The sequence below is a fragment of the Microcaecilia unicolor genome, chromosome 7 (genome assembly GCF_901765095.1).
Source record: "Microcaecilia unicolor chromosome 7, aMicUni1.1, whole genome shotgun sequence".
NCBI classification, from domain to species: Eukaryota; Metazoa; Chordata; class Amphibia; order Gymnophiona; family Siphonopidae; genus Microcaecilia; species Microcaecilia unicolor.
In genome coordinates this window covers 4,155,577-4,174,144 of record NC_044037.1, presented here as the reverse complement: position 1 = coordinate 4,174,144, position 18,568 = coordinate 4,155,577, and the positions used below count along the sequence as shown (strand labels likewise).

At 45.4% G+C, this 18,568-nt stretch overlaps 1 protein-coding gene across 1 annotated transcript in view; it reads left to right on the top strand.

Annotated features, from left to right (window-relative positions):
• Positions 1–18,568, top strand: part of EDA (ectodysplasin A) — a 318,832-nt gene that overhangs the window by 207,404 nt on the left and 92,860 nt on the right. Inside the window, exon 6 of the mRNA XM_030210396.1 lies at positions 1,053–1,104. Within this exon, the coding sequence (XP_030066256.1) occupies positions 1,053–1,104 (52 nt within the window). The remainder of the gene's footprint in view (positions 1–1,052; positions 1,105–18,568) is intronic.

Here is an 18,568-nt window from a genome sequence, read left to right as displayed (position 1 = left end):
ACAATTTCCACTCCCTTCGACCCTCATGATGCCTGATACACATCTTCCTAATTCAACCACAACATAACCTTGTATTTGTTTCTCAACCAGACTTGGCGAACGCCTTTACGGTACTATGTAAGCCACATTGAGCCTGCAAATAGGTGGGAAAATGTGGGGTATAAATGTAACAAATAAATGTCAGAGCCATGGCTGCGTCGGTAGCCTACTTGAGGTCAGCCTCTATTGAAGAAATTTGCAAGTCTGCGATGTGGTCTTCAATCCATACATTCACATCACACTTCTGCCTTGAGCAGGATACCCGATGCGACAGTCTGACGACAGTGATTCAGAATCTGTTTGTGATCTAGAATCCAACTCCACCCTCCTAGGCCCATTTTATTCTGTTCCAGGCTGCACTCTCATTCAGATTGTATATAGTTTCATGGTAATCTGTGTTATGTCCTCACCAGTGTGAGGCCCAGTTGACCAATGTTTGTTGTTTTCGGTGAGCCTGGATGCTAGGGATGCCTCACTTGTGAGAAGATAGAAGCCTGTTTGTCCTCGGAGAAAGCAAAGATACTTAACCTGTAGCAGATATTCTCCAAGGACAGCAGGCTTCATATTACAATCCCTCCCACCTCCCCTTGGAGTTGTCTCCTTGGTTATTTTTACTTTTCTTCTTTTAGTATTATACTGAGGAGACCGCGTTCACGCAACGGGCGGGAAGGCGCATGCGCAGTGAAGCACGGCGCGCTCTCCACAAAGCTCTCTTTTTAGCTTTGACAAAATGCTGGACTGGGCAACGCAGATCGGCAGCATCACCCACTTGTGAAAATATGAAGCCTGCTGTCCTCGGAGAATGCCTGATACAGGTAAGTATCTTCGCTGTTCTGCACATGCCTAGAAATCCTTCTGGGCTTTCCAGAGCTCTGGAGATGTTCAATATTAGTTTCTTCAGGTGACAGCACCCATTTACATTGCTAAATCTGCAGCTTTCTATGAAGTACACCCATAAAAGGTAGGCAGTGTAGTTTGGATGTCTTTAATTTTGTTTATATTTTTATTTTCAGCCAGCTGTGGTTCATCTCCAGGGCCAGGGCTCTGCAATTCAAGTCAAGAATGGTAAGATTTAATAGAAACTCATTCACATTAGAAGACCTTATTTGCTGGGGGACTTAATGCAGTATGCAGTGGTATATTCACTTAGTGCTGCTCACTCTGATGTGATTTAAGAAGTCTACTACTTAGTATTTAACTGAAAGTTGTATATACATTTTTATTAACTCAACTTCTTCCACATGGTCCAACAAAACTCCCAATGTACAAATAATCATCACTTGAAAGTACATTATCGCAACATTCCTGGTGAATATTTAGCTGCTTGTTTTCAAAAGCACTAGACTTCACAAAATTACATAGTAACCTTATGTAAGTTTAAGTGTATGTGCTTTGAAAATGAGCCTCTAAAATGTCAAAAATAAATTCTTATTCTACACCCCCACCCATGTTCCACCATCAGAAGTCTTGGGTTGTTTTCTTCTCCAGTGAGGTCACTAGTCTCAACACCTCCTCCCCCCCCCCCCCCCCCCCCCTTCATACCCAACTATCCAGGACACCTTGTATCATCTAATTGATTAACCAGATCTTACATAAAATATGGATTTATTATGTTATACTCCACTCATCCCCCTACTGATTTAGCAATACACTACACACTCCATGTGGAAGCACTTCCCATACTGCTATGCACATTTGTTTATATGTTCTCCACTGGTACTGGTGAGGAGAACCCAATCAGCCAACATCTCAGGCAGACCGATAAGCGTCAAGCTGTTTCTGTGGGACCTGTTCCAGGTCATTTACTTTGTCCTTGCTAGCCTCCGTATTTTTAATTAAAGTCATAAGCTGAGCTTGGGCCTACTATAGGGCCACCTCCACACCCAAGATGTGCTACTTAACCTCCTGCATTTGGCCTCCAGATTCTGTTACTGACTGGATCATTTCATGTAACTGAGTTGAAAGCTTTTCAAAATGAAAGCTGCCACTACTCCCAAGGTAAGGATTTGAATCAAAGCTTCATAATTACACCTGTGCGATCTTCAGCTCTGCCATCTTAGCTTCAGAGAGCCTTAGTTTCTCCTTGTCTTTTCTCTGCTTCTTCACTGCTAGAACCAATCATTCTTACAGCATAGATTTTTGTCCATAGACTGCACAGAGATGGATCCACCGGCAACAAATGGAAATCAAGGAAATTTAAACTAGATGGCTAGGGATTATGGAAAAGAGGAGCTCTGAGTGCAAGACCCAGATGTCCTTTTCATATGCAGCGCATCACATGACCCCCCCCCCCCCCCCCAGACATTTTTTTAAAGTCTATCATTTGATATGTTCAACTTCTACTGTCTATTACCTAGACATTGGCATCACTTCCGTATATAGAATAGCAACAGTTTCATCTTTATAGGAAATATGGAGTTATTTCCTGTATGTAAATATTTTATGTGCTAAAAAGAATCATAAATCTGAAATAATATACAGAATTCTCGAGTTCCCCAGGTGTGATCTCCTGCCATTAAAAGCAGCCAGCATAGTTGTTTAATTTGTATTCTGAAGATTTAGCACATTTTTCATCCAGGTTCCTATCCATGATCCAGGATTGCAATAGGTAATTGGTCAAGAAGGAATGACCAGACCATGACAAAATGAATGCAAGGTACAGACAGTGAAAGTATAGAACAGTTCAACTGTTCAACATTAAACTGTTATCCTTGTGAGACAGGGAGTACCAGTAATGTTCACAAATGGCCTGGAAAACTCTCCACCTCTGAGTATCGCTAGATTATGCACCCCTTCGTTCCATTAAAAGGAGGTGAACAATAGTCTATGCCACATAAGTATTGCCGTACTGGGAAAGACCAAAGTTCCATCGAGCCCAGCATCTTGTTTCCAACAGTGGCCAATCCAGGTCACAAACACCCAGCAAGATCCCAAAAATGTACAAAACATTTTATACTGCTTATCCCAGAAATAGTAGATTTTCCCCAAGTCCATTTAATAACGGTCTATGGACTTTTCCTTTAGGAAGCCGTCCAAACCTTTTTTTTTTTGTTACATTTGTACCCCGCGCTTTCCCACTCATGGCAGGCTCAATGTAGCTTAAATGGGGCAATGGAGGGTTAAGTGACTTGCCTAGAGTCACAAGGAGCTGCCTGTGCCTGAAGTGGGAATCGAACTCAGTTCCCCAGGACCAAAGTCCACCACCCTAACCACTAGGCCACTCCTCCACTCTGCTAAGCTAACCACGTTTACCACTATATTAGACTTTGTGTTAATTCAATATTGCAATTCAGTAGCGTTACTTATTTTTGCCATCAATAATGCTTTTTTTAAGGAGCTTCCCCAAGCACTCAGATAGCAAGCTAAGTATCTGCCCCCACCCCCGTCCCCCGGAAAGAGAGAACTCATAGGTTGTAGCAGAAGCATACAACCCAGCAACCCCTGCATCAAGACTGTGAACTTTTGCCAGAAATCCTGAATGTGTGGGCCAAAGTAGTTTTAGGACTCGTACTTTACAAGAACCATCTGTGTTAAGATGAGCCTAAAGGCCCACCAGGTTGCAGTATACACTCTCAACAGGATTTTATGCTCAAGTTCCCTCAGGGTTGAACTGAAAGAAGGTATGTTAGTAAGACAGACCTCAAACTCTCCAGGCCAGACCCTCGATACCCATATCAGGATGGAGATCCAGCAAATATGATAGCTAAGAAGAACTTCTCATCCTCACTATCTGTTTGAAAACATTGCGCTAAGGCCTGCGCGCTCTCAGCAGTAAGACAGGGTCCTGAAATACTTGACACAGTGTCACAACAGCGCAAAAGTGAAGTAGTCTAATGATCCCATACTGTATTGATTCACAAGGAGATCTTGTGCCAGCAACCAGCCTTGGTCATCCTTGAGGTTTCCAACCCATCTCATGAAGCAAAAACTGACCAGATATCGGATAAAAAAGTTATGCTTCATACACGTAAAGGATTCAGCACCAAACTTGTTGCAACCCTGAAGCTAGATTATATAACTAAATGTCTTAACAATTTCCCCCTTTTTTTTCTCAGGAGCATCAGTGTCCGCAAAGGTGTGCCTTTCTACCCTCCCCCCCCCCCCCTTTTACGAACCTCCACAAGGTATTATATAATCGCTGTATATCGTATCTCTGAATAAAAAGTGGCTGGGTTTATAGAATAGAATGCCACCAGGGAACAATGAGCATATTATATAAAAAAAAAGATCTTCCCAGGTAGTAATAAAAGCAAATTGCCCCAACTCTGCAGCTTTTCCAAAGAACTCTTCAAAGGTGGCTGAGTGATGCATATCCACAGGAACAGTCACCTATAAGTGGATCAACCAATGTCCCACTTGTAATGAGAAATCCTACCAGTGGTTCCCCATGCACAAGTCGAGGGAGAGCCTTAGATTTAGAGATATTGAGTTTTAAGCCTGAAATGTTCCCAAAGGCATGAAAATATTAAGAACATAAGAATAGCCATACTGGGTCAGACCAATAGTCTTTATCTAGCCCAGTATCCTGTTTGCAGCAGTGGCCAATCCAGGTCACAAGTACCTGGCAGAAACCCAAATAGTAGCAGCATTCTCCGAGGACAAGCAGGCTGCTTGTTCTCAAATGTGGGTCGTCGTCCACGGCGGCCCAGGTATCGGCAAACAAATTTTGCAAGCAAAATAAAAATCAGTCTTTCAGGAAAGTTCTGTCTCACGGGCATGCCTCTTTAGTTCTTTTTTTCTCCGCGGTTAGGTGCAGCAGTGTTTTCGCTCCGTCAGGCCTAGGAAGACTTCTCTTCGCGACTGATTTTTGCTTTTATTTTCTTTTTTTTTTTAAGATTAAGATCGGTACCGAGGAGTCTTGATGACGGGCGTCGAGCGAAGGCTAAGAAGCATCGTCATCGTTCTCCTTCGACGCACGGTACCGGGAGCTCTGGGGCATTGAGTCAGCACTGAGAGGACCGCTCCCCCTCGGTACAGGAGGTGTCGACGTGTCGGTCTCTTGGCAGCCCGGTACCTGCTCCTGAGCCTCCACGGATTCTGACACCGCCTGTTCCACCGGCCCCACAGCCTTCTCCGATGGCCTTCTCGACGAGCGTATCCGGGCCTTGTTTCCAGAACTTCTGGAAGGCTTACTGCGACAATCAGCTAAGGTGTCAGGGGTGCTTGCACCTTCAGTGCCATCTGCTGTAGCGGTGTCTGGCCCTTCTCCTGTGGTGAGGTCTCCGACTGCGGTGCCGCCTACGGCATCGGCGTCAGCTGCCACCTAGGTCGACTCCCCTTCGACGTTGGTGGAGGGAGCTTTGCTGCAGTCGGATCGGGCGTCGACTTCGACATCGCCACAGAGGACATCGTTCCTCGGCGTTGAGGCAGGTCCAGTGTAAGAGTACCTTGACACAGGTCGTGTCTGACACTGAGCAGGAGTGCTCGTGGGAATCAGAGGAAGATCCCAGGTATTTCTCTTCTGATGAGTCCTTTGCGATTCCCTCAGTCTTCTTTCCAGCGGAGAAGGGTCAATCTCCACCCTAGAGTGTCTTTTTCCTCCTTTGTCCGGGAAATGGCTACAGCTATTCCCTTCCCTGTGGAGGTTGAGGATAAGCCCAGGATTGACATGCTCGAGGTCCTGGATTATTCTTCTCCACCTAAAGAGGCTGTGACAGTCCCTCTGCATAAGGTACTGAAGGAAGTCCTTATGCAAAACTGGTCCACCCCTCTGTCTAGCCCTGTGGATCCCAAGAAAGCTAAGTCCCAATACCGGATCCACAGTGAACCTGGATTGATAAGGTCCCAATTACCCCCACAATTCCATGGTGGTGGATTCCGCTCTCAAGAGAGCTAGGAGTACTAGAGGCTATGCTTCGGCGCCCCCAGGCAGAGAAGCTAGGACTCGACTCTTTTGGGAGAAAGATGTGTCAGGCCGCTATGCTCGCTGCCAAGATCCAGTCATACCAGCTCTTCACGAGCGTACACTTGCAGGACTCGATAAATCAACTGTCCAGCTTGGTTGAGACACTCTCTACAGAGCTGGCCGAGCCTTTTCGTCAGGTAGTCAGGCAGCAGAAGGCGTGTCGCAAGTTCCTGGCCATGGGTACTTTTGACGTGACATCCACGATCGCTGCTCAAGGTATAGTGATGCACAGACTCTCATGGCTGCGTGTCTCTGACCTGGATCATTCTGTCCAGCAGTGAATGGCAGATGTTCCTTGCCGGGGGTTCAATCTTCTTGGAGAGAAAGTAGAGGATCTATTTAATCAGATTAAGAAGCATAATGATGCTTTGGATTCTCTCCCACCGGGCACCTTCTGCTACAGCCTCCTCATCTAGGAGGTTTTTTGGAGGGAAGAGAAGTGCTCCCTATTCCTTCTCTAGACGTAGGTACACTCCTGCTTCTCAGCAGCCTGCCCAGGCTCAGCCCCAGCGCGTTCGTTCTCGTCATCAGCGTGCGTCTAAGGCCCATTCTGCTCCCCAGCAAAAGCAAAGGACGGGCTTTTGACTGGCTCCAGTTCAGCATAGCCTCTGTAAAAGTGTCTGTACCGGACGACTTGCCAGTAGGGGGGAGGTGGTTGTTTTTTTTTTTCACCAAAGGTGGCCTTTCATAACCTCTGACCGGTGGGTTCTTCAAATAGTCCAGTTAGGATACACCCTCAATCTAGAATCCAAACCTCCAAATTGCCGACCAGGAGCTCATTCTTACAGCTCCCAGCACAGGCAGGTACTTGCAGAGGAACTCTCCACCCTTCTAAAGGCCAGTGCGGTCAAACCCGTTCCACCAGGGGAAGAAGGGCTGGGATTCTATTCCAGGTACTTCCTTGTGCAAAAGAAACGGGGGTTGGGGGGGGGGGGATGCGTCCCATCCTAGACCTAAGGGGCCTGAACAAATATCCGGTTCGAGAAAAGTTCTGGATGGTTTCCCTGGGCACCCTTCTTCCCATGATTCAGGAGAACGATTGGCTATACTCTCTGGACTTAAAGGATGCTTACACACACATCTTGATACTTCCAGCTCACAGGATCTTCAATTTCGGCTGGGAACACAGCACTTTCAGTACTGTGTACTACCCTTTGGTCTAGCGTCTGCGCCCAGGGTGTTCACAAAGTGCCTGGCTGTAGTCTCAGCGTCGCTACGCAGACTGGAAGTGCATGTGTTTCCTTATCTCGACGATTGGCTGGTGAAGAGCACCTCGGAGGTGAGCGCTCTACAGTCCATGTGAATGACTATTCAGGTGCTAGAACTCAAGTCCCATCTCACCCCAGTTCAAAAGTTGGAATTCATTGGAGCACTGTTGAACAAAGACAGCTCGTGCTTATCTCCCCGAGGCGAGGGCAGACAACCTCCTGTCCCTAGTGTCCTTGGTTTGAGCTTCTCAACAGATCACGTCTCGGCAGATGTTGAGACTTCTGGGGCACATGGCCTCCACAGTTCACGTGACTCCCATGGCACGCCTACACATGAGATCAGCTCAGTGGCCCCTAGCTTCCCAGTGGTATCAAGCTGCGGGGAGTTTAGAGGATGTGATTCAACTGTCCACCGACTTTCGAAATTCCTTGCAGTGGTGGACGATTCGATCCAATTTGATCTTGGGACATCCATTCCAAATTCCTCAGCCACGAAAAGTGCCGACGACGGATGCATCTCTCCTGGGGTGGGGAGCTCATGTAGATGAACTTCACACTCAAGGAGCTTGGTCCTTTCAGGAAAAAGTTCTTCAGATCAATCTCCTGGAATTGCGAGCGATCTGGAACGTTCTAAAGGCTTCAGAGACCGTCTTATCAAACCAAGTCATATTGATTCAGACAGACAATCAGGTTGCCATGTATTATACCGACAAGCAGGGCGGCACCGGATCTCGCCCCCTGTGTCAGGAAGCCATCCAGATGTGGCTTTGGGCACGCCATTTCGGCATGTTTCTCCAAGCCACTTATCTGGCAGGCGTAAACAGTCTGACCGACAGGTTGAGCAGGGTAATGCAACCTCACGAGTGGTTGCTGAACATGGACGTAGTCCGCAAGATCTTCCGAGCGTGGGGCACCCCCTCGGATCTTTTTGCCACTCAGATCAATAACAAGGTGCCTCAGTTCTGTTCCAGGCTTCAGGCCCACGACAAACTAGTGTCAGATGCCTTTCTGCTGCATTGGGGAACAGGCCTTCTGTATGCGTATCCTCCCATTCCTCTAACAGGGAAGACTTTGCTGAAACTCAAACAAGACTGCGAAACCATGATTCTGATAGCTCCCTTCTGGCCGCGTCAGATTTGGTTCCCTCTTCTTCTGGAGTTGTCCTCCTAGGAACCGTGGAGATTGGAATGTTTTCCAACCCTCATCACTCAGAATGAGGGGTCGCTTCTACGTCCCAACCTCCAGTCCCTGGCTCTCATGGCCTGGATATTGAGAGCTTAGAATTCACCTCCTTGGTTCTTTCAGGGGGTGTCCCTTGAGTCTTGCTTCCAGAAAAGATTCCACCAAGTGGTGTTACTCTTTCAAATATAACATAGTAGATGACAGCAGAAAAAGACCTGTACGGTCCATCCAGTCTGCCCAACAAGACAACTCATATGTGCTACTTTTTGTGTATACCCTACTTTGATTTGTACCTGTGCTCTTCAGGGCACAGACCGTATAAGTCTGCCCAGCACTAACCCCGCCTCCCAACCACCTGCCCCGCCTCCCAACCACCAGCTCTGGCACAGACCGTATAAGTCTGCCCAGCCCTACCTCCCACCACCGGCTCTGGCACAGACCGTATAAGTCTGCCCAGCACTATCCCTGCCTCCCAACCACCAGTCCGGCCTCCCACCACCTGCTCTGGCACAGACCATATAAGTCTGCCCAGCACTATCCCCGCCTCCCAACCACCAGCCCCACCTCCCGATCTCTACTAAGCTCCTGAGGATCCATTCCTTCTGCACAGGATTCCTTTATGCTTATCCCACGCATGTTTGAATTCCGTTACCGTTTTCATTTCTACCACCTCCCGCGGGAGGGCATTCCAAGCATCCACTACTCTCTCCGTGAAAAAATACTTCCTGACATTTTTCTTGAGTCTGCCCCCCCTTCAATCTCATTTCATGTCTTCTCGTTCTACCGCCTTCGCATCTCCTGAAAAGGTTCGTTTTTTTTATTTTGCTTGCAAAATTTGTTTGCCAATTCTGGGCTGCCGCAGACGATGACCCACATGTGAGAACAGTCAGCCTGCTGTCCTCAGAGAATACCTGCTACAGGTAAGTATCTTAGCTTTCCATGCTACCAATCCCAGGGCAAGCAGTGGCTTCCCCCATGTCCATCTCAATAACAGACTGTGGACATTTCCTCCAGGAACTTGTCCAAACCTTTTTTTTAAACCCAGATATACGCTAACCACATCCTCTGGCAACGAGTTTCGCAGCTTAACTATTCTTTGAGTAAAAAAGTATTTCTTCCTATTTGTTTTAAAGGTATTTCCATGTAATTTCATTGAATGTCCCCTGGTCTTTATACTTTTTGAAAGAGTGAAAAATTGATTCACTTCTACCCGTTCTATATCAATTTTTACCAGTACTGCTGTAGGAGGGTTAGCATATAGTCTTCACTGCCTCCAAGAAAAAAACAGTGATGCTAAAATATTCCAGCAGCAGAAACAGAAGGTCCATTTTTCGTGGTCAAATGCCTTTTCTGAATCAAAACAAAAGGCCAGTGCTGGGATAGACTGCCAACCTATATGCCACTAATTTAGCCAACATTTTTTACTCCACATTAATTAAAGATATAGACCTATATGAAGTGGGAAGCATTGATCCTTCCCAGCTTTGGGAGAGTTGCAACAATGCCTCATTGGTGATAGATGTCAAAGAACTACATTGCACAGCTTGTGTTTAGTATACTTCAAGAGGGGCCCACTAGTTGAGTAGGTAATAACTTTAAAAATTTGCCACTAAATCCATCTGGGCTAGGTGATTAATGTAATGATAGGATCTTAATTCCCTGGATCTCTTGTTCAGTTTCAGATAATGCTTGGAGCAGTAATGATTTCACAAAGGATAAAAATGGTTCAGCAGTACATTGTTTCAGATGTATGAAGTTTCTTATAAAAAAAATCTGGGGGGGGGGGGGGGGGGGGGGGAGAGGGACACGAAACAGTAAGAGACACCAACTGCCCAGCCTCATTTTTAAGTGCTGTGATAAAAGTGGGACCCGACCAAGATTTTGTAAGCACTCTTGCACTCAAAAGTTTACCATAAAATAATGGTCAAGATATAGTCATTAACAATACAAAATCAACTTTATAAAAGGTCCTTCAGTTCACTTGTTCTCAACCCCAAGGCATTGTCTTAGACATAAAATATAAGGTAAACTCATTAGCTAAAGGTATCTGGTGAGAGAAAACATCTGTTTCCATGTTTATCTTAGTTAAGGCATTGAACACAGAAAAAGGTTTCCCTGGGTGACTAGTATAAGTATCAAGGAGCCATGAATAGTAAAGTTTCTTTGCCTATCTGATATTAGCACTATAATCTAGCTGATACTCTTAGCAACCAGCTATTGCAGAACAGGTCCTATGCAAGCAACCAAATTTTTTAGCCTTTCTCATCTAATGCTTAAGTAGATTAAGCTCCTCGTGGAAGTTTGGGTGCTAATCTTTTGCTAGATGTGATATTGCGTGAAGTAGAGCTAGATTGAAGGCTGACTTTTAATATCTTACTCAAGAAGAGGACCTAATTCTTGAGAGAGAAGTGAAGTATGAAAGGAAAAAGTGAAGAGAGGAGGTAAAGCATCCACAGTAGCCTTAAGATTTCAATATAAAATGGTTCAGATAGAAGGAGGTGGTTCTGGTATGGTTAATGAGCAAGCTACCAAAAAATGGTCGATAAAGTGAGAGAGTTATTTAATCCCCTAAGGGTAACAAAAAAAACAAGCTATCAGCCATGTGTGTGGACATCGTTGTATGCTGACGAAGTTCTAGGTTATTCCTCTGGCTGAAATCTCGTACCCTTGCTGACTTCTCACACTTCAAATTCATGTTGACCTCCTTCCAATCTGCTCTCTTGCTTGCCAAACAGGACTACTACATCCAGCTGACTAATTCTCTCGGCTCAAACCCTCGACTTCTCTTCGCCACACTAAACTCTCTCCTCAAGGTGCCTCCACCCCCAACTCCCCCCTCACTATCTCCACAGACCCTAGCTGAGTTCTTGCACGACAAGGTTCAGAAGATTAACCTCGAATTTTCTACCAAACCACCCCCACCTCTCCCTCCCCTTGTCCGTTCCCCTATTTCCTCAACCCCTCTGTCCTTTTCCTCCACCCCTCTGTCCTTTTCCTCCTTTCCTGAGGTCACTGATGAAGAAACATCACATCTTCTCTCCTCCTCTAAATGAACTACCTGTTCCTCTGATCCCATTCCTACCCACCTTCTTAACACCATCTCTCCTACTCTCACCCCTTTTATCTGTCATATCCTCGATCTCTCTCTCTTTCCACTGCGACCGTTCCTTATGCCTTCAAACATGCTGTGGTCACACCGCTCCTGAAGAAGCCTTCACTTGACCCTACCTGTCCTTCCAACTATCGACCCATCTCCCTCCTCCCCTTCCTTTCCAAGTTACTTGAACGCGCTTAACTCAAAACCTACCTCTTTACCACTGCTTTTGACTCCTAACTCACTTACCCTGTCCTTTATCCTCACCTCTTTATTCCCTCACCCTTAATTGTTCTGTCTGTTTACCCGTCTTATCTAGATTGTAAGCTCTTTGAGCAGGGACTGTCTTCTATGTATGGTGTACAGTGCTGTATATGCCTTGTGGCGCTATAGAAATAAGTAGATAGATTCATAAAACACACAAATAATGCCTTATCCATGATTTCCCCAGTTGGTCATGTTGCAGAGGCCTCTGGGAAATAGAATACAACTTTGGGTTAATACTTCCACAAAAACATCACTAGCTCATCTCTGATATCAAGCATTTATTTATATGTCAAATTATAAGCCAGTTATCACAGATTATAAATTAGTGATAGAGAGACAGCAAAGATACATATTATGGTTTTTTTTTTTTGTGAAATAGTTATCCGAAAAACCTCCAAACACTAATATATGCTAAGTAACCTCAAAAATATGTATAGTCATGGATTTGTTTCACCAAAATCTTGTTGAAGAAATAGTGTACCAGGTGACCTTTCCTGGGACTTCTACTTCTTTCTCCTGGTCAGCATTTGCTCTTCTTTCTTGGTGACCTTTCTGCTCCTTTTTTGTTGTTGTCTGTTCTCTTCTTTCTCCATTGTTGGATTCCTTGGCACACAGCTATATTCACTGAAGACATTGGCTTATTCAGACCTCAGTCTCTGCTCCACATGATGTCATGGGAGAATGTTCTAGGACACTGTTGCCAGGATCATGTTATTCTGCATTCCAGCTTTTCTGCCCCTCCAGCCCTCCACCTGCACATTTGCAACTCTCTTTTACTAGTCTCTTACTTTCTTTCTCCTGTTACTTTATCTTATCTATATGTTCTATCTTTGCTTACACCCTATGCTGTCTATTAAAATGTTTTATTATGTATTGTGTTGGCATTGTAATGTAGCATACTATGCCATACTTTGTATTGTTGTTTGAATATTTTTACTCCAGTAATTGTCTATTTCTTATGTTTGACTTATTCTTGCTGTATACTGCCTTGAATAAATTCCTTCACAAAGGCAGCAAATAAATCCTAATAAAAATAATAATGAATTAGCCAGATATTTTTGCAAACGTGCAATATTTCTGCAGTCTCAAATAGTTGAAACCACAAGTTTGATGTCCAGGAGGATAATGAGTTTGTCCACCAATGGTAAGCCTTTGCCTTTATCCTCAGCTGCTAAAGAAGGCCTGGACTTCTTTAGCAGCAAGAGTGGAGGAGTAGCTTAATGGTTAGTACAGTGGGCCGAGAACCTGTGGAACTGGGTTTGATTCCCACTATAGCTCCTTGTGACCCTTGCTTAATCCTCCATTGTCCCAGGTAAAAAAATCGATTGTGATCCCACTTGGGACAGAAAAAGTACCTGCAATTAGTATATGTAAACCACTTTGTACCCACAGAAAGGTGGTTTATCAAATCCATGACACTTTACCTTCTACTTTCCTTTTTCAACTAGCTCTAATCTATTTCTGTATGCAGCTGGTTGCACTTTGCAAAGTAAGGAAAGTATTCTAACAGTCCCCAGCTTGTTCAGGATCAAAATGGATTTTTCAGGGACTCGCAGATGGGCAGTACCACAGCTATGACCTGATCAGTCAGTATCTCTGGGGAGAGGTCGTTAGAGGCCTCAGAAAAAGCCGCTTCTGCTGCAGAACGCTGGATTTGCTGTTGACTTAACTTCTCATAACAATGGACAGGCAATATGGTGGCTGCCACCTGGGTGTTTGATGTCATTGGGAGAGGTCCTTAGAGGCCTCCGAAAAAGATGCCTCTGCCACAGAACGCAACCCATGGACGTGTATCTGTGGCGCATGGCCAAAGGGACACAACATGCCTCTTTGGTACCCTGAGGAGTTGGGAGTGGAAAATTCTCTATTTGGATGTGAAAGAAAAGCAAAAGTGGTGCCAGCCACTGTTGAAGGCCCTATAGATAAACATTTTTGCCCTACTGTGGTGTCGTCAGTCTCCGGAAACGTGAGTACGTTAACATCTGCTGCTTCCTTAACCTTGGGGGGAAGGTTATCTCTTCACCAACCAGGGACTGTTTCACCGATGGTGAGGTTGGCTATAGCGCAAGCTGGTATATTCTCGCCCACCAGATATGTTAGTGATTTAGGTGGAGCCTCTGTGTCTTCACAGCAGAGCTTGACTGTTTCTAGTACCAATACAGATGGAATCTTGGGTGGAAATTGTTTCTTAGGATAAACAAATTACTCTTCAAGACATTTGGCAGGTTGTTTCACAAATTGAATCTTCAAAAAACTGTTTCTAAGTTGTCTGTTTTCCCAAGACATTTTTACTAAGATAACTGAACATGAAAATAAATTGAGTCTGCTGTGGATGCATTGTGATATCCCCCTTCTCACTCAGGGTGACCTGGTTCTCAATATGCAAATCATATGCAGATTAGTGTGCTACCCCTTCTCAGGGTGACCTGGTTTCCACTCAGCAAATTAAGCAGGTCTCACCAACTGCATATTTCTCAGGCAACTCTTTATTCCAGCCCCTGGGCACACTTCTTCTAGCTTAACACTTTATGCTTTCAAAGATCTTCACATTGAGCCTCCCCACACAGATACATGGGCTCAGTACTATACCAATACTTTGGGGACTCTCAACCCCAGGCTTTGCAGCCTGCTTCTCTTAGTACTTCGGACACACAGTCCCTCTTTGAACACACAGTTCTAGACACACAGTCTTTTTCTTCTTGGACACACAGTCCCTCTTTGAACACACAGTTCTAGACACACAGTCTTTTTCTTCTTGGACACACAGTCCCTCTTTGAACACACAGTTCTAGACACATAGTCTTTTTCTTCTTGGACACACAGTCCCTCTTTGAACACACAGTTCTAGACACACAGTCTTTTCTTCTTAGACACACAGTTCTAGACACACAGTCAAACTCTAATGCTTTAGGGACTTCTTACCCCAGGACTTTCAGCCAGTCCACCCCCAAGTCCATCAGGTTAGCCAGTATCTTTCAGGGGCTCTCCCTTCTAATGCTGCTAGCTCACTCCTCTCCTTTCACAACTCAGGTGGGGTATAAAGTGGTTAATTAGCCACCCAAGACCCAGCCCATAATCTCCTGCACCTGTGGGCCTCCCAGGGCTCTCCCCGGTCCTAGCGACCTCCAGCTTCTTCTAGCGCCCTCTAGTGGCCTACACCGTATAGGACACCCCTTACTTATCACAGCATACAGATACAAACCTTTTTGGCGTGTTATTGGGGTACTTTAGCATAAGTTCTAAAACGAATAGGTCTCTGGTAATACCAGCCTTAGTGAATGAAGTGTCAGAAGCAAATATGTTCCCTCATCCTTAGAGCCAAACTCACTATGCCCTAGAGAATAAAAAGAACCAACTGCACAACCAGGTATTATAGAATATTTATTTATAATAGCAGCAAAGATAATGTGCAAAGAAGGCACGAATAAAGAAACAGGAAGTCTTATCATAGAAACAGCTCAGATTAAACACATAAATCGCTAGATAGACTCCTAAGTAAGTCACTCTGAGCCCACAGCACTTATACAAAAGTACATGGCACACATACAACCTGATGTAGGCTTCTAACTGGTGGCAGCATGTTCCTCAGATGTTCAGCTTCAGCACAGGTCTGCTCTTTGCATGGAATGTCAACACAGCATCTTTTTCCCTCAGATACCGTGTTTGCCCGAAAATAGGACCTACCCTGAAAATAAGACCTACCGGGGTTTTCCTGCACATTTAAAATATAAAACATCCCCCAAAAGTAAGACCTACCAAACTTTTTTTTTTTTAAAGCAGGGCTGCCGAGAGCCACCCGAGGTCGCCCCCCCCTCCGTCGCTCCCGGAACTAACCTGAAGCTCCTTTCACCTTCGCAAGTTTGAATTCGAAGCAGCAGGGCAGACCTCTCTTTCTGTGTCCCGCCCTCGCCTGACATAACGTAACGTCAGGCGAAGGCGGGACACGGAAGGAAGGAGAGGTCTGCCCTGCTGCGCTGCTGCTTCGAATCCGAACTTGCGAAGGTGAAAGGAGCTTCAGGTTAGATCCGGGAGCGACGGAGAGGGGGCCCGACGACCTGGGGGGGGGGGGACACCGATGTTTCCCAGAAAATAAGACATCCCCCCCCGAAAATAAGACCTAGCGCGTTTTGGGGAGGAAAAATAAATATAAGACAGTGTCTTATTTTCGGGGAAACACGGTAAGAGCCCCTTTTTATACAGAAATCATGGCTGCAGCTGTGCTAATGATGTACATTCTGGCCTTGGGAGTGATGCACACATAACTTTGTTTACCCCAAATATTGTGGCTTCAAGGGACAACTGATTGTCTCACTGGCACCACGTTGAAGTTGTCACCTTGACAAGAAACTGGGGTTTCATAATCAATGTGCAGTTTGCCAGCCACAGCATCTCTCCAGCTGCAGGGGTAATGCCATGAGTCCTTGGCTGTGCTGGCCATGACGTCGATGCTGATAACCTTGTTATTCTAGCACATCGGGACCCTTGTCAGCAGTCTTCATTTGTATGGAAGGTCGCAGCTTCTGCAAATAGGCTTTGCAGTGAAGGTTGGAATAAGCTTGAGTCTGCATTTTAGTTAGGTTATTAATGCTAGATAGTGCCATTTATTATAATCCCATATACCTTTGTTTTGCTCCTACATTCCACTCCCCACCCCCTTTCAAAGGTTCAGCTCTAACAGGAGCTGAGCAACTTGAAACACTAAATAGTGTGTTTACTCAACCGGAGCAGTAAATGTCAATACAGCATTTTACAAATCATGCTAGACTGCATTCATGCATGCTTAATAAATGAGTTAAACAGATACAATTGTAATCAAGCTTTAAACAATAGCTTAAAATTATAATAGGCATACAACTATGGAAATATGCAATGAAGCAGAGCACATAAAATTGCATGCAATGATGATGATCAGAAAATGTGGTTAAGTGCCTTCGAAATGCATAAGGAAATGCCCATAAAAGTCAGACGATTTGTGAGTTCATGGAAGAAAAGTCACTTTGTAGCAAAGCATTGTGACAACTGAGTGATGAACCACAGTGTTAAAGGTAGTTTTCGATACACCACTTTAGCAACCTTTAATATCCACAACATGGGCTGAAGGCGGTGTATGGCTGTGCAAATATTGCATAGGAAACCCAGTCCATTGAATACAGTCCTTAACATCAGGGCCGCTGAGAGACAAAGCCAGGCCTGGGGCAACCCCCCACCCCGCTCGCCCGCACTTGTCCTGCTCCGCCTCCTGTCACTGCACAGCAAAATTCCCCAGGGCCTGGTGCTAGCACTGCAATGCTCTCCTGTTCATGTGCGTCAGCGCCACAGAGGAAAGTCTTTCCTTCCTTCCTGCTGCATCCAAAGAGGCTGTTTGGATGCGGTAGGAAGAAAGTACTCTCCAGCACTGCCACGCACAGGATCAGGAGAGCAATGCTAGCGCCGGGCGGGCCCCCCTTGGATGCCGGGCCCTGGGGAATTTTGCCCCCACCCCCCTCGGTAGCCCTGCTTAACATGCTGGGCTTTACGCTTAAAACTTGCAACCAGGAATAAACAATGGTGTAACAAAAGTTGTGTGTGGCATACAATACACTTTTTTTCAGTGGGTTAAGAAGACCATGCTACAGTAAATGTAAGACACTCATGCTTATAAATCTCCAGTGTATGCAGTTTATAGTTCATGGAGAAAAGGTATATTACCTGAATAAAATTGCAATAAACACATAAAAGAAAATGTATAATGTCTATTGTATGGCAGTACAGGTGCAATAAAATATAAAAAGTGTATAAGTATTATAAGCAAAGCTATTAACAATACTATGAAAGTGGGAGGTCACGTGATGCAGTGAGCGACGGTGGACGTGGGTCTTATCGTTGGCTCCGGACCGGAGCCCACATCTAACCCGAGCTTTGGGAAGTTCTGCAACTCCACAAGGCATACTGAGTAGAAGATAAAGCTAACAGGAGTGTATGGACAAATTTTTGATACAAAACAAAATGTCGACAGCCACAAAAACGGCAAAGAGAAAGGACGATAGGCTCCGAGGAGCCGAAAACAAAATGGCGCCGGTCTCACCGCTCGCATCACCGCCCCAGATCCCATCAGAACCTGACCGAAGCGGTAGTACGTGCACTAGACCCGCGCTTCACCAAGCTATCAGAACAGATCTCTGGGATTACAGCGCTCACCTCTGAGCTGACACGCCGCACTGGAGAACTGGAAATGCGCGTTTCAGAGGTAGAGGATGTCCAGAATGAGCATGCAGAGAGCATTGCGAAACTGGAACAAGTAACCAGAGAATATCAAGAAAAAAATCGATGATCTGGAAAACCGCGCCAGAAGAGAAAATCTGCGGTTTGTAGGGTTCCCTGAAACACTAACAGAGGGAGAGATTAAATCCACCCTAGAAACATGGCTGCGGGCGCGGTTTCCGGAGGCCAATGAGGGCGGTAATATCCAGTTGGATAGGGCGCACAGAATAGGCCAAAAGCAACCTAGAGACACCAGGCCAAGAGTGATTATCGCGAAGTTCCATCGCTATGCACAGAAAGCAGCAGTGCTCCGGCTATATAAAAACAATAAAGAAGACGCAAAGTTTGAAGGTGGCGCCATAAAGATATTTCAAGACTATTCTATCTCACTAGCAACAAGGAGAAGAGCCTTTACACCGGCCTGCACACGTTTAGTGGAGAAGAAGCAAAGATTTATACTACAGTACCCTGCTACATTGAAAGTCCAAACAACTAATGGATGGAAAATTTTTACCACACCGGAGTCTGCTTTGGAATGGATGAACTCCTCGGTGGGATGAGAATACTGAGATTTGAAACACCATCAGGTTGAAGCGGCTGAGATCGCAGTGGGAACACAGCGAACAGAGAAAA